At 45.3% G+C, this 19,818-nt stretch overlaps 1 protein-coding gene across 5 annotated transcripts in view; it reads left to right on the top strand.

Moving 5' to 3' along the window:
• Window positions 1-19,818, top strand: part of USP30 (ubiquitin specific peptidase 30) — a 63,732-nt gene that overhangs the window by 32,690 nt on the left and 11,224 nt on the right. For 2 of the 5 annotated variants that reach the window (XM_072802927.1, XM_072802928.1), the window contains 6 exons: window positions 5,195-5,304; window positions 6,604-6,786; window positions 12,094-12,197; window positions 17,158-17,256; window positions 17,847-17,892; window positions 19,278-19,372. In XM_072802927.1, the coding sequence (XP_072659028.1) occupies window positions 5,195-5,304; window positions 6,604-6,786; window positions 12,094-12,197; window positions 17,158-17,256; window positions 17,847-17,892; window positions 19,278-19,372 (637 nt within the window). Of the gene's footprint in view, window positions 1-585; window positions 687-713; window positions 835-5,194; window positions 5,305-6,603; window positions 6,787-12,093; window positions 12,198-17,157; window positions 17,257-17,846; window positions 17,893-19,277; window positions 19,373-19,818 lie in introns of those variants that run through there. The other 3 variants (XM_072802925.1, XM_072802924.1, XM_072802926.1) reach the window with 3 other exon arrangements.

Below are 19,818 nucleotides of genomic sequence, written 5' to 3'. Positions count from 1 at the left end.
TGTGGCTATTAGGAAATGTAAAATGTGGCCTCCGTTACATTTCTTCTGGAGACACAGACTTCACTGCCCATCTCGTTTCCACCACGTGCGAGCTGCTTACTGCCTCCTATGAAGTGTGGGTCCTGTCAGGGTTGGTGTGAAGGTTGAATGCGAGTAGCGTATGTGACGTACTTAGCAATGCATGGGAGTTTGGTGGCTATTATCAAAGGCCGGGGGTTCTCGACGGACGCCGTCAGCGATGGGCCACGTGTCTCTAAAGGCCCTTCCTCTGCAACCTAATTCCACTCTGACAATACCAGAACTACGGGGGCCGAGGCCGACCCCGCTTTCGGGCGGGACTGCCCTCTTCATAACGAAAAAAAAAATTTTAAATGACTCCAGGAGCTGGAAGTGGGACACCTGTATTTAAAATGCACGGAGCCAGCGACAAAGTTGATAATCCAGCCGGCCTGCGGGCCGCAGAGCCTCCCTTGGCAACCGACGCCGGCGCCCGTTGCTAAGGGTGGAGGACGCGGGAGGGGGGGCGGGAGAGAAGGGAAAACAAGGATGTGGTCCGTCCGCTCTGCTTCTCGGGCGGCAGCCGCTTCCGGTTCTCGGGGCAGCCGGTCCTCCGTCCTACCTTGCCCGGAGGAGCCGTGGGGCGGCGGCGGCGGGTTCCGCCGCGTCGGGAGCCTTCGGAGCCGCAGGTCCGGCGCGGTGGTGGCGGCGGGGGCGGGGGCGGGGGCGGCGGCGGGTCTCCGGCGCGGCGGCGATGCTGAGCTCCCGGGCCCAGGCGGCGGTGACCGCGGCCGACCGCGCCATCCAGCGCTTCCTGCGCACCGGGGCTGCGGTCAGGTGAGCCTTGGGGGGCGGGGCGGCCGGGGCCCGGGGCCCCCAGCCTGGGCCTGGGCCGGCCTGGTCGCGGCGCCCGCAGCGCCCCGGGGGCGGGAGCGAGCCTTCCCGGGGCTTCGGCGTCGGGCGCGTTCAGGGTCGGCGGACGGGCCCGGGGCCTCCGGCTGCTCGGCAACGCCATTCTGTCGGGCCTCCCCGGTGGTGCCGGCGCCCCGAATTCTCAGCCCCCCCCGCCCCCCCCGCCAGCGCCGCCTCCAGCCCCGTCCTTGTCCCCAGAACTTCCAGACACCCTGCGGCTTGAGAAGCCTCGAATCCTGCCGGCGGCCCTCAGACCTCTCGGCCCTCAGACCTCTCGGCGCCCCGCAGGCCTCCCAGGAGCCCTCAGCCCTCGGCGCCCCAGCCCCGGGGCCGCCGCCGTTCCCAGTGTCGCCGAGCTCCCCAGCCCCGCCGCGGTTCGCACCGCCCTGCAGGGCAACCCGGACCGGCTCGCCCTGCCCCCACCTCGTCGGTACCCAGCCCTGTTATCGCGCCCCTCCGCCCCCAGTTAAGACAGCGATCCCTTATTCTGCGTGGGTCCTCAGTCTTATTAGCCAATTCCTATCTTGCAAGGGGCCCGGAACAGATCAGGACCCCTTCACCTGTAGAGGCTTGGAGGCCTGGTAGGGTCTCCCATTCCTGCTAGGGACCCCGATAGTATGGGGCCCCGATCCATAGGGTCCCTATGTCCCTTCTCTTCTTCATCATCTGCCCATGGGCTCCAGGCCCGAGGGCTGAACGCTGCACCCCCATTCCCGACCCTAAATGACTTGAGACCTGTTGCTCAGCCTAGCTGCTTTTCCTCTGGAACCGGTGCAGGTTTATTTTATTTATTTATTTTTTTTTAATTTTTTTTTTATTTATTTATGATAGTCACAGAGAGAGAGAGAGAGAGAGAGGCAGAGACACAGGCAGAGGGAGAAGCAGGCTCCATGCACCAGGAGCCCGACGTGGGACTCGATCCCGGATCTCCAGGATCGCGCCCTGGGCCAAAGGCAGGCGCCAAACCGCTGCGCCACCCAGGGATCCCCCGGTGCAGGTTTAAAGAGCTTATTATTCCAGGCCCGGGAGCCCTCAATGGCTATCCTGTCCAGTGCCCCCATTCTGGAGACGGGAAGCAGGCCTTGAGACGGCTTTGCCTGGGGCCCTGCAGCTGACCTCACCGTAGAGATGGGGGAGAAGACAGATCTTTTTTAACTCCCGGACCCCACTGCCCTCCTTGTGTTGTCAGTTTGCAGAGGAATGGGGGTTTCCAGGGTCACCATTTGACCCTGGGTTTTTTTGTCTATACTTTGCTGAGGACCTGGGCAAGACCTCTCCCCGCTTCCACACTCTGTCCTTCAGTTTCCCTCACGAGGTTTAAGCACAGACTTGGCATGAGTTCAGATCCACACTGCCTCTCTCACTTTGACCAAGTTGGCTACATCTCTTCCATGAAAATGAAGATGATGGGCCGCCTGGGTGGCTCAGTGGTGAGCGTCTGCCTTTAGCTCAGGGCATGATCTGGGGTCCTGGGATCAAGTCCTGCATCAGGCTCCCCGCAGGGAGCCTGCTTCTCCCTCTGCCGATGTCTCTGCCTCTCTCATGAATGAATAAATAAAAAAAAGAAAAAGAAAATGAAGATGATATTAGAGACTATCTCTGTCAGGTTGTTTTGAGGATGAGATAAGATTATCACAGTGCCTGGCATATAGTATGCGCCCTTAAATATTAGCATTTGTTCAGGGGATTTAAAGCAGTTGTAAAGTGCTTTAGAATTTCAATGATGGTTTTGTTTTATTTTTAACCTTTCTAGCACTTTGGTTAATATACCTGTTGTGTGGAAGTCAGCACAGTAATGCACTAAGAAATTCAAGAATAACTTTAATGAATGAAGTTCGGATAATGATACTTAATAATTGTAGTGGCTAGCATTTCTTAAGCCCTTAATTTTGCTCTAGTGCTTCTTTGAGTCTCAGAACTCCATGAGCTAGGTCTCATGGTCATCCCCATTGTACAAGTGACAAAGCTGAGCTTGAGAAGGTAAAACGATGCTCTAAGGACTAGCAAGAGCCAGAATCGAACCAGATTAATGCAACACCTCTTTCTTTTCTTTTCTTTTTTCTTTTCTTTTCTTTTTTTCTTTTCTAAGATTTTATTTATTTATTCATGAGAGACAGAGAGAGGCGGAGACATAGGCAGAGGGAGACATAGGCTCCATGCAGGGAGCCCGATGTGGGACTCAATCCTCGGATCCAGGATCATGCCCTGAGCTGAACGCAGATGCTGAACCACCTAGCCACCCAGGCCTCTTGCAACACCCCTTTCTTTCTTTCTTTTTTTTTTTTTAATTTTTATTTATTTACGATAGTCACACAGAGAGAGAGAGAGAGAGAGAGGCAGAGACACAGGCAGAGACACAGGCAGAGGGAGAAGCAGGCTCCATGCACCAGGAGCCCAACGTGGGATTCGATCCCAGGTCTCCAGGATCGCGCCCTGGGCCAAAGGCAGGCGCTAAACCGCTGCGCCACCCAGGGATCCCCGCAACACCCCTTTCTTAACCAAGTTCTGTGCACATTCTATTGACTCTATCTTGGGGAGAATAAAGATTTATTTGGAATTCAGTTAGCAGTTATGTATCATATTGGTTACGACATAGGAAGATGGTGGATGTTGTAGACAGAGTTACTAGCGTTGAATTGAATTGATGTTGACTGAGCTGAACTCAGAACAATAGTCACATGATCCAAATATTGGAATAAGAATATATTATACATATACACATACCAAACACTCATCTACAGTTATCTGTTGGCACACATATATATATTCACACACGTATTGTTTATTTGGTGGAAATATATAACTTTGTATATAACTTTAAATCGCTGAAATGTCTTTGTAGTAAAAGAATAACTTAAGTGCTTAAGTCGAGTTAACTCGAGTTAACTCGAGTTAAGAAAACTTTAATTTAGTAAATTAAAAATTTAATTTTAATTTTAATTAAAATTTAGTAAAATTTTAATTTAGAGTATGCCTTCTCTCTGTTTAATAATCTAAAAGATAGGGATCCCTGGGTGGCGCAGCGGTTTGGCGCCTGCCTTTGGCCCAGGGCGCGATCCTGGAGACCTGGGATCGAATCCCACGTCGGGCTCCGGGTGCATGGAGCCTGCTTCTCCCTCTGCCTGTGTCTCTGCCTCTCTCTCTCTCTCTTTGTGTGACTATCATAAATAAATAAAATTAAAAAAAAAAAGATAAATTCACTTATATGTGTTTTCTCCAGTGTCCAATCATTCAGGAAATGCTATTAGGAACCTCTTAGGTGCCACGTGTGATCTAGAGACTTGGGATATGTCAGTGAGCAAAATGGACAAAGATCCCTGCCTGCAGGGACTTTGCTCTCTCTCCAGTGAGGGAGACAGACAATAACCGTAGCTGATAAGTGAATGCTATGTTAGAAGGTGATAAAAAGGGCACCTGGGTGGCTCAGTTGGTGAAGCATATGCCTTTGGCTCGGGTCATGATTCCAGGGTTCTGGGATTGAGTTCTGCATTGGGTTCCCTGCTGTGTGAGAGTCTGCTTCTTCCTCTCCCTCTGCCTGCCACTCCCTCTGCTTGTGCATGCTCTTGTGCTCTCTCTCTGTCAAATAAATAAATAAAATCTTTAACAAAGAAGAAGAAAAAGAAGGTAAAAAGAAAATCCAGACCTAGGTAGAAGAGATGAGGAATGCAAGTTCTAATTGTTGGTTAGAAGTGAAGGGGAGGTGAAAGAGCCATGCAGTGATAGGGAGGAGAGCATCCTGGCAGAGGGAGCAGCAGTGCAAAGGCCCTGAGGTAGCCAATATAGTGGCAGCATGGGAGGCAGAGAACCTTGGCCTCCTCTCTGAGTGAGATGGGGCTTCTGTGCCCTGACTTAGATTTTAAATACTAATGTCTAAACATGCTGATTGAGGCAGCCCTGATGGCTCAGCGGGTTTAGCGCCGCCTCCAGCCCAGGGCGTGATCCCGGAGACCTGGGATCAAGTCCCACATCAGGCTCCCTGCATGGAGCCTGCTTCTCCCTCTGCCTGTGTGTCTCTGCCTCTCTCTCTCTCTCTCTGTCTCTCTGAATAAATAAATAAAATGTTTAAAAAAAATAATAAACATGCTGATTTTCAAGACATAATTCTATACTGTATTATTAGTTCAAGTTGAAAGTTAGGTGTTTGGTAGGCTAGTCGGTTATTTTATTTTATTTTTTTTTGCTAGTCGGTTATTTTAATGAAATGTTATTTCTTCATACCTGTATCTGTATTTATACATATTGTGTGTGTGATTAGGGAAGACAGTAAACCTATTTTCCTTTTTAGATATAAAGTCATGAAGAACTGGGGTGTTATAGGTGGAATTGCTGCTGCTCTTGCCGCAGGAATCTACGTGATTTGGGGTCCCATTACAGAAAGAAAGAAGCGTAGAAAAGGTAAGAATGAGGTCATTATATCATAGTCTGCAGACTTGACCCAACCCGTTATTATTCCAAAACAGTACAAAAAGGGGAGGGTATTTTTGTTCTCTTGGATCTCCAGTTTTGGGGCAGTGTTTTCTTTTAAACAGAAATTAATTTTAATGACTCATTACTTTAGGCATAATGAAAAGATTTCTGTCTTCTTCCCCTCTAAAATCTTGAGTTTGAGCCATGCTCTGTAATGAAAAAGTTCACATGGCTTAATTGTCTGACTGTTCTTCTTTATATGGCGCTCGTGTTATTCAATAGCACAGCTGACTGGTTGTGTGATGCATTTGTGGTTTCACTGAGTAGCTGCTAGTCAGCTTGTAAGAGTTTCCATTTAACATCTTTAATACAAAACTCTGTTTCCTTATTTTATTTTATTTATTTATTTATTTATTTATTTATTTATTTATTTATTTATTTATGATAGTCACACACACAGAGAGAGAGAGAGAGGCAGAGACACAGGCAGAGGGAGAAGCAGGCTCCATGCACCGGGAGCCCGACGTGGGATTCGATCCCGGGTCTCCAGGATCGTGCCCTGGGCCAAAGGCAGGCGCCAAATCGCTGCACGACCCAGGGATCCCCTGTTTCCTTATTTTAAAACAGATATGTTGATTAAAATTCAGCCACAGCAAGCAAACCAAAAAAGGGATTGATAGAGCAAAATGGTTGATCATTGTTAGGTCTGGGGGTGGTTATGATTGGAGTTGATTATATATCCTCTCTTCTTTTGTGCATGTTTAAGAACTCTTATAATAAAAAGTTATAAAAAAATATTTCAGCAGAAAAGGGAAGTATGTCAGATTTTGTTGATCTCTTTGCAGAAAGACTGATCAGAATTGCTATGGTGGTGTCTTTCTAACTGATTACAAGAACAAAATCATTGTCCTGGGGAGCAACAAAAAAACAATTGTTTTCTTCTGTTCTGACATTGCTTTCTTATCAAAGGAGAGAGAGAGAGATGTTATGAAGTGTTTTTGTACACTCAGCATCAACCAAACTGTGCCAGACACCGTGGTGGTGATCAGAAGTAACACATGATAGGAGACCTGTCTGCTGTCACTTACAGACTTCTGAGGGAGCAGCCCTAGGACCAGGGCTCTGTACGGACAGGATGCCTGGCCCCCTGATGTGTGTGGATAAGGACTTTGTGAGATTGGGATTTTCAGTTTCAGGCTCCAGTACAGAAAGTCTGACTCCTGAATGGGAAAGAAAGAATTGGGCCAATGTGATGTGCTTTTCTCTTCTTTTCCCTGCTTTTTTCAGGACTGGTGCCTGGCCTTGTCAACTTAGGGAACACCTGCTTCATGAACTCCCTGCTACAAGGCCTGTCTGCCTGCCCTGCTTTCATCAAGTGGCTGGAAGAGTTTACCACCCAGTACACCAGGGATCAGAAGGAGACCCCGCCCCACCAGTATTTATCCTTAACGCTGTTGCACCTCCTCAAAGGTATCTGGCTGGGAATTTAAAGGGGTTTGTGTACATTTTGAAAGCAGCAGCCCAGATGACAAGTGAAGGATTAATAGCTTTTGTGTGAAAAAAAAATCACGTAGATCATCATGGAAATAAACAAACAAAACCACCAAGGGCCCAGTAGATATGAACAGCTGTTAAAAAAAAAAAATTAAAGTTGTAACCATTTCTTTTAAAAATTGTCAGTTTATGAACAGCTTTTTAGAAAAGAGAACAGATCCATGCCACTTAAGTATTTTGATTGTATGAAGTACTCTGGTTTATTAAAGTTTAGAAAAAAGAAGTGTGTTAGCCTAAGTAATAAGGTAGTTCACAGAAGAAATAGTGCAGGTTGTATTGAGTAGATATAACAAGCGTCTAATAGGTACTCAGTTGTTCAACTCAGCCAAAATGGAAGAAATAGAAATAATGTAACAGTGAGGTTAGCTTTGTTTTACCCATCAGCAAAGACTGAAAACTCCCCAGCCCTGCCCTGCTGCTGGACAGTATATTCAAATGTGCTGCTGGTGGTGTGACACAGGGCCAACTTTCTGGAAAGTAGTTTGGAACTACACGGTGATACCTTGCAAAGTGTCCAGGACCATTTGACCTAGGAACTCAGTAGACCGTGTTTGACACTAACCTGAAATGGAGTTCTTTATTTAATTTAATTTAATTTAATTTAATTTAATTTAATTTAATTTAATTTATTTTATTTTTTATTAATTTAATTTAATTTATTTATTTTATTTTATTTTATTTATTTTATTTTATTTTATTTTATTTTATATTTTATTTTATATTTTATTTATTTTATTTTATTTTATTTTATATTTTATTTTATTTATTTTATTTTATTTTATTTTATTTTATTTTTTATTTATTTTTTTATGAGAGAGAGACAGAGGCAGAGACACAGGCAGAGGGAGAAGCAGGCTTCATGCAGGCAGCCTGACGTGGGACTCGATCCCAGGACTCCAGGATCACGACCTGAGCCAAAGGCTCATCTACTGAGCCACCCAGACACCCCTGAAATGGTGCTCTATGAGCAAATGAGTTCAGGAGTGGCCGAGCAGCAACCCTGAGCTGGGAGAGTTCTGTGGAGACAGGATTTGAAGAAATCACCCATTCCACTTCATTTTTCAACCAGCTTTTTTGCCCGTAGAATAGTTTTTCCTTCCATAATGCCCATTAACATCCTGAGGACATGCCCCAGAACGTGATTTGGGGAAATGCTGTTAGGTGCACAAAGATTTCCTAGCACCTGGTTATAAGGAAGGGCCCGGGAGGAGAGTTGGTGGGTGTCCAGCAGCAAGAGGTCAGGCAGTCAATGGGATATTATGTAGCTATTAGGCATCACCTTTGTAAAGTATTTTTTGTTGTTTTTGTTGTGGTTTTTTTAATGTGGGAGGGGCATAGGCTATAATGTTAAGTTTAAAAGAACAGTGTTCAAAATATGTTGTAATTTGACTTCAGCAAAGCAAAGATTTCCGCAGATAAAGGTTGGACAGAAAAAGACCCAAATGTTTGCCACAGCCATTTTGGTCTTATGCAGTTGACCTCTCAGAAACATGAAAACGAAACAACAGTATTTCTAAAGCTCTCAACAGCAGGTATGACTCTCACAGTCAGAAAAAAAAATTGGGTTTAAAAAACACTCAACTCACTGTTGCTTCACTGAGATATATTCCCGGGTGATCTCAGCCTGACACAGAAAGCAAGTTCTGCTCTTCTGTATAACAAGTGATTAGAAAAGAATTTCTTCTACTACCCTGTTTAAAAAAATACCATTCCCTAGCAGAAAGCTGAAATGTGTACACAGGCAGATAACACAGGTTCAGGAATTGTTGTGGTGTGACCACTGGCTCTCCTCCTCACATGCATGATGTGGGGCTGGGAACCAGAGCCCGTCTGGGTGGCTCCACCTGGAATCTGTGTTCCCTTCCCTGCTTCTGCTTTTCAGGGTCATTTATTTTGGTTTTCAGAGATAATTTGTAATTTGACAAGTAATGCATGAATACATTCTCCTTGTAAAAAATTAAAGCATCACGCATAAAGCTACAGTTCCCTTTATCATTGCCTTCATCCTGTTCCCCTCGTTTCTTCCCAAAGTAAAATACAAGTGTATCCTCCCAGACTGTTTTCTGTGCATTTTGATAAGTTTCTAAGCACCCATAGAAATGACATACTGATTTTCGTTTATGTTTTTTCATAACCAAATAACAGAATCATATCTGTGTTGGAGAGATATCTGTTTCAGTACAGGTAGCCCCACTTCATTCTTTTTTTTTCCTTTTGTGAGTTTATTGGTCTTATGTCTTCTGTGGATAACCTGCTCATTCCCATCGCCCAATTTTTTTTTTTTTAAGATTTTATTTATTTATTCATGAGAGACAGAGAGAGAGAGACAGAGAGAGAGAGAAAGGCAGAGACACAGGCAGAGAAAGAAGCAGGCTTCATGCAGGGAGCCTGACGCGGGACTCGATCCCAGGTCTCCAGGATCACGCCCTGGCCTGAAGGCAGTGCTAAACTGCTGGGTCACCAAGGCTGCCCCCATCACCCAATTTTTAAAAATTGTGGTAAAATTTCCGTAACAGAAGATGTATCGTCCTCACCACTTTTAAGTACATATTTGGGTGGCATTGAGTACATTCACAATGTTTGACAACCACACCCACTGTTCTCTTCACCAAGGCTTTTCCATTATCCCGTCCTGAAACTATCCGATAAGCAGTGTTTTTCCATTCTCCTCAATCCCCAGACCCCAGAAACTACTGTGCTGCTTTCTGTCTATGAGTTTGACTATGTATCTCATAGAAGTAGAATCATAGAGTATTTGTCCTTGTGTGTCTGGTTTATTTCACTCAGCGTGGTGTCCTTGAGGTTCATCCACATTGTAGCATGGGTCAGAATTCCATTCCTTTTTAAGGCTTAATATGAATAATACTGCATTGTATGTACATACTACCTTTTGTTCATTCATTAGTCAAGGGACATTTGGATTGTTTCCACCGTCAGCTACTGTGAATAATGCTGCTGTGAACATGGGTGTACAGGTATCTACTCATGTCCCTGCTTTTAATTCTTTTGGGTATATACCTAGAAGGGGAATTGCTGGACCAGATGGTAATTCTGTTTAATTTTTTTGAGGATGCATCATACTGGTTTCCAGGGCAGCTGTACCATTTTGTATTCCCCACCCCTCTGACAGTGCATGAAGGGTTCCTACTCTCCACATCCTTGCCAACACTTGTTATTGTCTGTCTTTTGGATAGTAGCTATCATGGGTGTGAAGTTAAATCTCGTGGTTTTGATCTGCATTTCCCTACTGATAAGTGAGGTTGAGCAGTTGTTATGTGTTTCTGGCTGTGTGTATAGTTTTTTTGTGTGTTTTTTTATAAATGTCTACTCAAGTCCCTTGTCCATTTTGGAATTGGGTTGTCTTTGTTTTCACTGTTGAGTTCAGGGGTTCTTCATACATTCTGGATCTCAGTCCCTTAGCAGATATGTGATATGCAAACCTCATTCACTTTCACAGTGGCACAGTATCCATGTGGGCAAGATAATATTATTTAGTTATTTGCTTCCAGGGCCTTGTTGGTGTAAACAGGCCTCAGTGAATATTATTGTTTGTGCCCTAGTTCACACGAGCCCGTCTCCCTAGCATAGATCCTGAGAAAGTCAGATTGCTAGAATATGAATTGTAGGATATGAAAAGTAGTAGACACTGCTGAATTTCCCCACAGCATTTTAGGCAAAATTAGGCTAAAGGGGACATTCAAATTTTCCTTAGGAGGGAAAAAGCTAACAGGCTACCTGAGGAGTGTAGGAGGAACAAGGGAAGGAGGGTACAAATCTGGAGGGTACAGGGATCCCTGGGTGGCGCAGCGGTTTGGCGCCTGCCTTTGGCCCAGGGTGCGATCCTGGAGACCCGGGATCGAATCCCACGTCGGGCTCCCGGTGCATGGAGCCTGCTTCTCCCTCTGCCTATGTCTCTGCCTCTCTCTCTCTCTCTCTCTCTCTCTCCGTGACTATCATAAATAAATAAAAATTTAAAAAATAAAGTTAATTTAAAAAAAAAAATCTGGAGGGTACAAATCTGACACCAGGGCATATCTGCAGTGATCAGACGAGCCTCAGGACTTAGCATTGGCTACCAGGGCTGCTGCTTCTCCACAGGTTACCACCCAGGGTCACCACCAAGTCCAGGTAGGGATGGAGGTGGTATTGCTGAAGAACCTCCCAAGCCAGAGCCTGAAGGATTCAAAGGAAGGTCTCAAGTTCTAACTAACTGCAAAGCAAAGAGAAGAAAGAGGCTGGTTTAGTTCTCCTAGAGGTTATTGAACTTGGGAAGCTGCACTGAGGTGGCAGGCCCCTGTATTTTTATCTCCCACACTCTAGCAATACCAGTCCAGTGAAATATAGTGTGGAAGGGGCCACGAGCAAGATCAGGAACCAGCAGACTGTGGCCCGTGAGCCACATCTGTGTCACTGCTTTTGTCAGTAAGGTTTTATTGCAACAGCCATGCCCATTTCCTTGCTCTTTATGAGTGCCTTGGTACTATAACAGAGTCAGATAGGGGCTGCAGAGCCTCCAAAGCCAAAAATATCTCCTGTCTGACCCTTGACAGAAAAAGTTTGTCAACCCTTGATGTAGCTGTAATTATAAACTCATAAGTCCACCAAACTTGGATTTTTGTTTATTAAGCTTGATTCTACTTATGGTTGAAAAGTAAACTGGGGCGCCTGGCTGGCTCGGTTGAATGAATGTCTGGTTCTTGATCTTGGCTCAGTTGTTGATCTCATGGTCATGAATGCAATCCCCACAATGGGCTCCATGCTGGGTGTGGAGCCTACATTAAAAAAAAAAAAAAAAAAAAGGAAAAGAAAACTACTCAGCAGCCCCTTTCAGGCTGCACATATGGCTTCCTGCTTTGCTATAAAATCAGAAATTTGAGGGCAGACAAACACAAGTGAAGGCCCCTTGGCCCCAGAGAGAGTCCTATTGAAGGGAGTCAACGATTTATATATATATTGATGATGGCAATTCAAATAGCTGAAATCAGTTCATTTAAATACTACAGGCTCATGAAAAATCACATTCATTCAGTAAACACGTGGTGCCTAACAGCCCTCTAAGCCTTGGGTAAAGCTACAAAGAGGAATAATGAGAGAACTATAATTCCAAGGTAAACTTTACAGTGAGATGAATGCTTAATTGGCTTTGATGTGTGGTCCGGTAGGTTTCCTGGTTTGTTGTTAGGCTAGTGAATCTAATAATTACATTACCTTTTTGGTTTCCAGCTTTATCCTGCCAAGAAGTCACCGACGATGAGGTCTTAGATGCAAGCTGCTTGTTGGATGTCTTAAGGATGTACAGATGGCAGATCTCTTCATTTGAAGAACAGGTGAACACCCTATTCAAAATCCTGCTCACTAATGCATTGGGGCCTGAGCTGGCAATGGTGGCAGAAAACTAGTCACCTTGCTGCCCCATGAGGAATAAATGCCAGTATTGACCTTGCACTTGCCTGGTTGGAGTTTACATTTCTGGGATGGTTTAGTATTCTGGGACCAGATCATGAACTTTGTTCCTATTCTCATGATCAGAGGAGAAATGCAGCCTTTTGTTTTTGTTTTTTTTTTTACCCTGTGGATGGAGAGGTTAACCGGATAGGGTTTAAACACCTGGTTGCCAAAGAATGAGCCTCTTTTTTATTCTTTTTTTTTAAAATAAATTTATTTTTTATTGGTGTTCAATTTACCAACATACAGAATAACACCCAGTGCTCATCCCGTCACCCATTCACCCCCACCCTCCTCCCCTTCCACCACCCTAGTTCGTTTCCTAGAGTTAGGAGTCTTTATGCTCTGTCTCCCTTTCTGATATTTCCCACACATTTCTTCTCCCTTCCCTTATATTCCCTTTCACTATTATTTATATTCCCCAAATGAATGAGAACATATAATGTTTGTCCTTCTCCGACTGACTTACTTCACTCAGCATAATACCCTCCAGTTCCATCCACGTTGAAGCAAATGGTGGGTATTTGTTGTTTCTAATGGCTGAGTAATATTCCATCGTATACATAAACCACATCTTCTTTATCCGTTCATCTTTCGATGGACACCAAGGCTCCTTCCACAGTTTGGCTATTGTGGCCATTGCTGCTATAAACATCGGGGTGCACGTGTCCCGGTGTTTCATTGCATCTGTATCTTTGGGGTAAATCCCCAACAGTGCAATTGCTGGGTCGTAGGGCAGGTCTATTTTTAACTCTTTGAGGAACCTCCACACAGTTTTCCAGAGTGGCTGCACCAGTTCACATTCCCACCAACAGTGTAAGAGGGTTCCCTTTTCTCCGCATCCTCTCCAACATTTGTGGTTTCCTGCCTTGTTAATTTTCCCCATTCTCACTGGTGTGAGGTGGTATCTCATTGTGGTTTTGATTTGTATTTCCCTGATGGCAAGTGATGCAGAGCATTTTCTCATGTGCATGTTGGCCATGTCTATGTCTTCCTCTGTGAGATTTCTCTTCATGTCTTTTGCCCATTTCATGATTGGATTGTTTGTTTCTTTGGTGTTGAGTTTAATAAGTTCTTTATAGATCTTGGAAACTAGCCCTTTATCTGATACGTCATTTGCAAATATCTTCTCCCATTCTGTAGGTTGTCTTTTAGTTTTGTTGACTGTATCCTTTGCTGTGCAAAAGCTTCTTATCTTGATGAAGTCCCAATAGTTCATTTTTGCTTTTGTTTCTTTTGCCTTTGTGGCTGTATCTTGCAAGAAGTTACTGTGGCCGAGTTCAAAAAGGGTGTTGCCTGTGTTCTCCTCTAGGATTTTGATGGAATCTTGTCTCACATTTAGATCTTTCATCCATTTTGAGTTTATCTTTGTGTATGGTGCAAGCGAGTGGTCTAGTTTCATTCTTCTGCATGTGGCTGTCCACATGCAGAACCCACTTCTGGGTTCTCTATTCTGTTCCATCGATCTATGTGTCTGTTTTTGTGCCAGTAGCACACTGTCTTGATGACCACAGCTTTGTAGTGCAACCTGACATCTGGCATTGTGATGCCCCCAGATATGGTTTTCTTTTTTAGAATTCCCCTGGCTATTCAGGGTCTTCATTCTTTTTTTTTTTTTTTTTTTGCCTCTTTTTCGTTGAGTGACTTTGCATTTCACTGGTTGCCAGGAACACCTGGGTCCTTCAGAGAGAGGCAGGTGGCTTTACTTTACCTTAGAAAGTAAGCTTCAGCCTGCAGCCACACTAAGCTGTAGTGTGCATGGGAAAGAGGCAAGCATGGCTGCACGTTGGCCTCTTCTCTCTAAACTCATCAGAGTTTCTGGCCCAGGGCCTTACCCTCATCTTGATTATTATTGATCTCATTAGTCAACAGTAGACTTACGCTGCCAACCACTTCTCACTGTCTAGAGCTAGAGCCATGGGGGATGTATTGGGCCAGGTGCTTGCCTCATGGGAGTTCTCTACTGTCATCCTCATAGCAACCCTGTAAGGACTCACTCTTACCGTCCCCATCTTGCAGATGAGAACACTGAGGTTCAGAGAAGCAAAGTGATGCACCCAGAGTCACACAGCTGTTTTAGTGGCAGAGGCAGGATTTGAGCCAATCAGGTTCTCCAGTGCACACTGAAGTTCTGCCGTCTTCTGCAAGACATTCCTTTTCTCAGGGCCACATCCTTCCATGATTCACTGTGATGGAATAGGGTTTGGGTCTGACTCCAGCCTGTCTTGACATTTCTCTCCCTGGTGAACCCCTGCTCCTGCTTCAAGGGTTGGTCTAGATGCCTTGTCTGTGAGCCTCCCTGGAGAAGCTGGGCCTTCTTCAGGCTATAGCACTACTGCTAGATAAAATAGCCAGGCTGCCACATCTGTCCCTCGAGGGCCTTATTTATCTTTGGGATCTTCCATCACTCTCTTGCTTGCTGGTGTTCATAGCCTAGGAAGAGATTCATTCATAAGCGCAACAAATGTATATTGAGTGCCTGCCTCAGGCAGCGCCTGTTGAGGGCCTGGGTTTGCAGAGGCAAATGTGACTTACAGGGCTCCTGCTCGCAGGGAGTTTATATTCTGGTGGAGGACTGGAGCCAATAATGAAGCCATTTCAAGATGGGTTAACAAGAAGATAAGCATGCTTATCTTAATAAGATGAGATGTGCCAGTGAGATGAATGGGGGGAATGTAGTTGGGGGAGGTGGTAGATGTGCCAGTGAGAGTGGTGGGGGGAATGTAGTTGGGGGAGGTGGTAGAGAAAAGCAGTGGGGAGACTCCCTTAGGTAGAGAAGGCTCTTGTGGAGATGTTAGGTTATTGCTGAAGTCTAAAAAGAAGGGAGACCTATGAGGAGCTGGGTGCCAGAATGTTCCAGATAGGACCGTACAGGGTACAGGGTGAGAGCCTTGAGGATGCCGTGTTTGGGGAAGGGCAAGGAGCCCAGCGTGGCTGCAGCCAGGGGCTCAGACGGTGGCGGGGAGCCGATTATGCAGGGCTTCAGCCACCCTGGGCTGGAGTTGGGCTTCTACTGTGTGCAGTGGGGGGCCACTGGCGGCCTTGTACAGGGTCTGCTCCGACCTAGTCTGTTTGAACAGACATGCTGTACTGGAGGGGTCAAAGTGGGCCAGAAGGAGCAGAGAGGAAAGTTGAGAAGCCATTGTAGGTGTCCGGGCCGCCGATGGCCTGGTTCAGACTGGTGTTGAGGCAGGGGAGACAGAGTCCTCCATAATTCAGGGTATGTGTTGGGGGTAGAGGACTGCCGCTGCACCAGCAGGAGGTGACGGGGGTGGGGGCTTATGTCAGGGAGGATCCTTGCAGGAAGGTCTCCTTCAGGAGGTACCTTTTCAGCAGAAATGTGAAGGATGAGAAGGAGGCAACTGTGTGAAGATATGGGTGGGCTTCCCAGGCAAGGGCACAGGGAAGAGCAGGCCCTGAGCAGAAGGAAGCTTCTGGCTCATGGAGCAGAAGGAAGCCGGGGTGCAGCGTGGCGAGTGGGGCAGGGAGCTTGAGGGGCCAGATCAGGTCCTCAGGCCTCGTGGGCCAGCTGAAAAGGGGGGATTTACCCCACCAGTGAAAGCCACTGGGAACTTGAAAGCAGAAGAGTAAAGGCATTTGCCTCTTAAAAGATCACCCTGGTGAGTGGAGGGAGAGCCCAGCAGGGTCAGTGCCATCTGAGTTCGGAGGAGGAGAGACTCACCCATCCCAGAAGAGCCAGGGCTGGCTTTGGCTTTTGAGGAGAGGGGCTCCTTAAAGAGCAGCCCCCTGCCATACGTTGTAGCAATTCCATGTCCGGGTGTATGCCCAGAAGAATGGAAAGTTGGGACTTCCACAGATACTGGTACGCCCACATGCATAGCTGTATTTTTATTTTTTTAAGATTTTATTTTTTTTTATTTACGAGAGACACAGAGAGGCAGAGACACAGGCAGAGGGAGAAGCAGGCTCCTTGCAAGGAGCCCAACGTGGGACTCGATCCCAGGACCCCAGGATCACGACCTGAGCTAAAGGCAGCTACCCAGGTGTCCCTGCATAGCTGTATTATTCACAGCAGCCAAAAGGTAGAAGCAGCCCAGGGTCCATTAACACATGAATAGATAAGCAAAATGCGGTGTGTGTATGTGTGTGTATGTGTGTGTGTGTATACACATGCAATAGAGTATGTATACATGGACATACTTATGTATACACACACAATGGAATGTTACTCAACTTTAAAAAAGGAAGGAAATTCTGACATGTGCTATCACATGGATCAGCCTCGCAGACATTGAGCTTAGTGCAATAAGCCAGTCACATAAGGACAAACACAGTATGATCCCAAGAGTAGCCAGGTTGCCTGAGACAGAGTAGGAAGGTGGCCCCCAGGGGCTGGGGTAGGCAGTGGGGAGTCAGTGTTTGAGGGGGACAGAGTTGCAGATGGGAAAGGTAGAAAAGTTCACAGGATGGGTTGTGCTGATGATCACACAATAGTGTGAATGTACTTAGCCCTGCAGAACTCGTACGCTTAAAAATGGTGAAAATGGCCACCTGAACATCATGTGTGTATTTTAGCAGTAAAAAAGGAGTAGTCCAGTGGAGGGGCAGCCAGAACTGAACCAGGCTCAGAGACAGGTGGTGTGAAGGCCCCCTACAGCTTGCTCTCCTTCTCTCTCCTCTTGGGCCCCTTAGTTAAGGTCCTTTGTTGTGAAAATATCTAGGATATAAATTTCCATTAAATGGGCTGGACCAAAAAAATAAAAAATAAATGGGCTGGACCTTGAGGAGGTGGAAAGGTGCAGGAAATCTGCCTGGCGGCCCACAGAGGGGCACTCCTGATGCTGTGTCCGCCCTGTCTGAACCTTCTTTGCCCTTTGACAGGATGCACACGAGTTATTCCATGTCATTACGTCCTCCCTGGAAGATGAGCGGGATCGGCAGCCCCGGGTCACACATTTGTTTGATGTGCATTCCCTGGAGGTAAGCCATTAGTATTTTCAATCCATGTGTGAGGTTTGTGCATATTTCCTAGGTAGAGGAGGTATAAATATAATCTTTGTATAACCCTGAACTCAAAAGTAAGTCTCAGTAAAAATCAAGACTGGGCATGGAGCTGGGGGATTGTCTCAAGCTGCAGACTTTGCCATTGGTGACTGGTTAGGGGTGTCTAGGCTCTTTAAAATGACTAATTGCTGCAATTTGTGTTGGCTTTGAGAAGAAAAGGTATTTTCCCCGTATTTAACAGAGGGGACCAGGAACCATAGGAATGCTAAATGAAGCCTCATTTTCCTGGAACATTATAAATATTAGGGAGTTGATTCAAGTTACCTAATGAAGGGAGGGACATATTCCAGAGAGAGGAAATGTGTTTTGATATCATTTGATGAAGGATGAGGTACAGTAACCAACCAGAGAGGATCATTAGGGCTACTTTTAGGATCTCTCGTTAAAAGTTAGGTGTAAGTGATGAAATCCACAGAGAAACTTGAAAGCTTTAGGAGCAGGGTGAGGCAGGTAAAAGGGATCATAGCTGGGTTCTCAGTGTGTTTTTTTCTTTCTTTCTCCTACAGCAGCAGCCAGAAATAACTCCTAAACAAATAACCTGCCGCACAAGAGGTAATCATCCCCCTTGAACTGTAACACATAAGATAGGTACATTTGAGATATGACAATGATTTGCTTGTTTTTTTAAAAACAAAACAAAACACCGTTTTTTTCTGGTGACATCCTATCCAGCTTGAACTGCATGTACTTGCAAAGGGACTTGGGTTTTAGAAACAGTTTTGCGTTGGTTCCCTTGGGCCATCCTGAATTGTTGCCTCACACTGAGGCCTTGCTCAGTTTTAATGCCTCGGAAAAAGTGATGGACTTATTTCTACTTCAGACAAGAGTTTTCTTTCTACCTTCTTGAATTGATCTTGTGAGGAACTTCTTAAGCCGAAGTGGTCATATCCTCAGCAAATGATCACGGTCCTCGTTAGAAGGAGTTTGTTGTTTTCTTAAGACCTAAACTTAAGGAAAAGACGCGTGAATTCCTTTGTGCATCAGTAGTAATAACAATGATTATCTGTTGAGCCCCAAACTTTTGCCAGGCACTGTAGCATCTCTTTTAAGCCTCAGAGCAATGGTGTGGAGTTAATCGTGGAGATAATGGGTTAATAATTGTCCCCATTTCCAGTGAACCAAACCTCACAGAGAAGTGACTTCCTGGGTTATAAAACTAATAAAAAGCAAAGCCAGGATGGAGCCCAGGGCCACATGACTCTAGGGCATGTGTTTCTGACTAGCTTCCCACACTGTTGATTCCTCCAACTCCCATCCTATCCAAAAAAAAGAAAGAAAAAAAAAGAAATCCCAGTTTTTCAGATTTTGCTTATTCTGATGATTTTTAGAAGTTTATCTCACTTTCTGGAATGTTCACTTGTGGTATCCTTCCTTGGACATCTCAAACATGTTAAGTGAGTGTTGGTGAAAACACATTATTCAACGAAACAAATTCTTTTTTTATTTAACTTTTTTTCCTTTCAAGATTTTATTTATTTATTAAAATATTTTATTTATTTATTCATGAGAGGAGGCACAGAGAGAGGCAGAGACATAGGCAGAGGGAGAAGCAGCCTCCCTGTGGGGAGCCTGTTGCAGGACTTAATCCTGGGACCCCAGGATAACGACCTGAGCCAAAGGCAGATGCTCAACACTGAGCCACCCAGGTGCCCCTCAAGATTTTATTTAAATTCAAGGTAACATACAGTAGAAACTCCTTCCTTTAGTGTGGCCTAGCCACTATACAGAAACCACATTTAAGGACTTGTATAAATTCTCCTGTGAAGGAAATGGGTTGTCTTTTTGACGGAAAGCAATGAGGAAAGCTATTTCAGTTTACTTTTCAGGAACATTTGTTTCTGAAGAGGGAGTTGCTACGAAACACTGAATAAGACAGTGAGTTGAGGTTGGTGCCAAAGGGATAGAGATAGCAGAGCAAAACACGTCCTGTGTTTCAGGGTCACCTCATCCCACGTCTAATCACTGGAAATCCCAGCATCCTTTCCATGGAAGGCTGACGAGTAACATGGTCTGCAAACACTGTGAACACCAGGTAAATACAATACCAGTACTTGATATTTTTGGCAAGGTTTTCTTTTGAGACTTATGAAGCATCTGGAGAATGTAGACTGACATTGGTAGATGGCATTTGTAGTCACCTGGGTTCTGTGCACTTGTGGACTGACTACCGCCCTTTAGGCAGGGCCCACATGTCATTTGACCCTCAGGTGGCATCTTCTCAGAGAGCAGCAGACCAACTGTGGATTGGCAGGAAATGAGTCTAGTTTGGGTCTATATGTTTGTGGTAAGCACTATAGATTCTGTTGTTTGGTTGGGTTTTTTTTTGTTTGTTTGTTTGTTTTTACTTTAGTTTTTGTTTTGCTTTCAACATTTTAAAATAATTTTTATTTGAAAAATTCCAACATAAATACAAAAATAGAGAATTGTGTAACTATCACCTTGATCAGTTTTAGAGTATTTTCATTCCCTGCTGACCCT

Source organism: Canis lupus, chromosome 27, assembly GCF_048164855.1.
Source record: "Canis lupus baileyi chromosome 27, mCanLup2.hap1, whole genome shotgun sequence".
In the NCBI taxonomy this organism is placed as follows: domain Eukaryota; kingdom Metazoa; phylum Chordata; class Mammalia; order Carnivora; family Canidae; genus Canis; species Canis lupus.
This window is presented reverse-complemented; position numbering and strand designations above follow the sequence as displayed.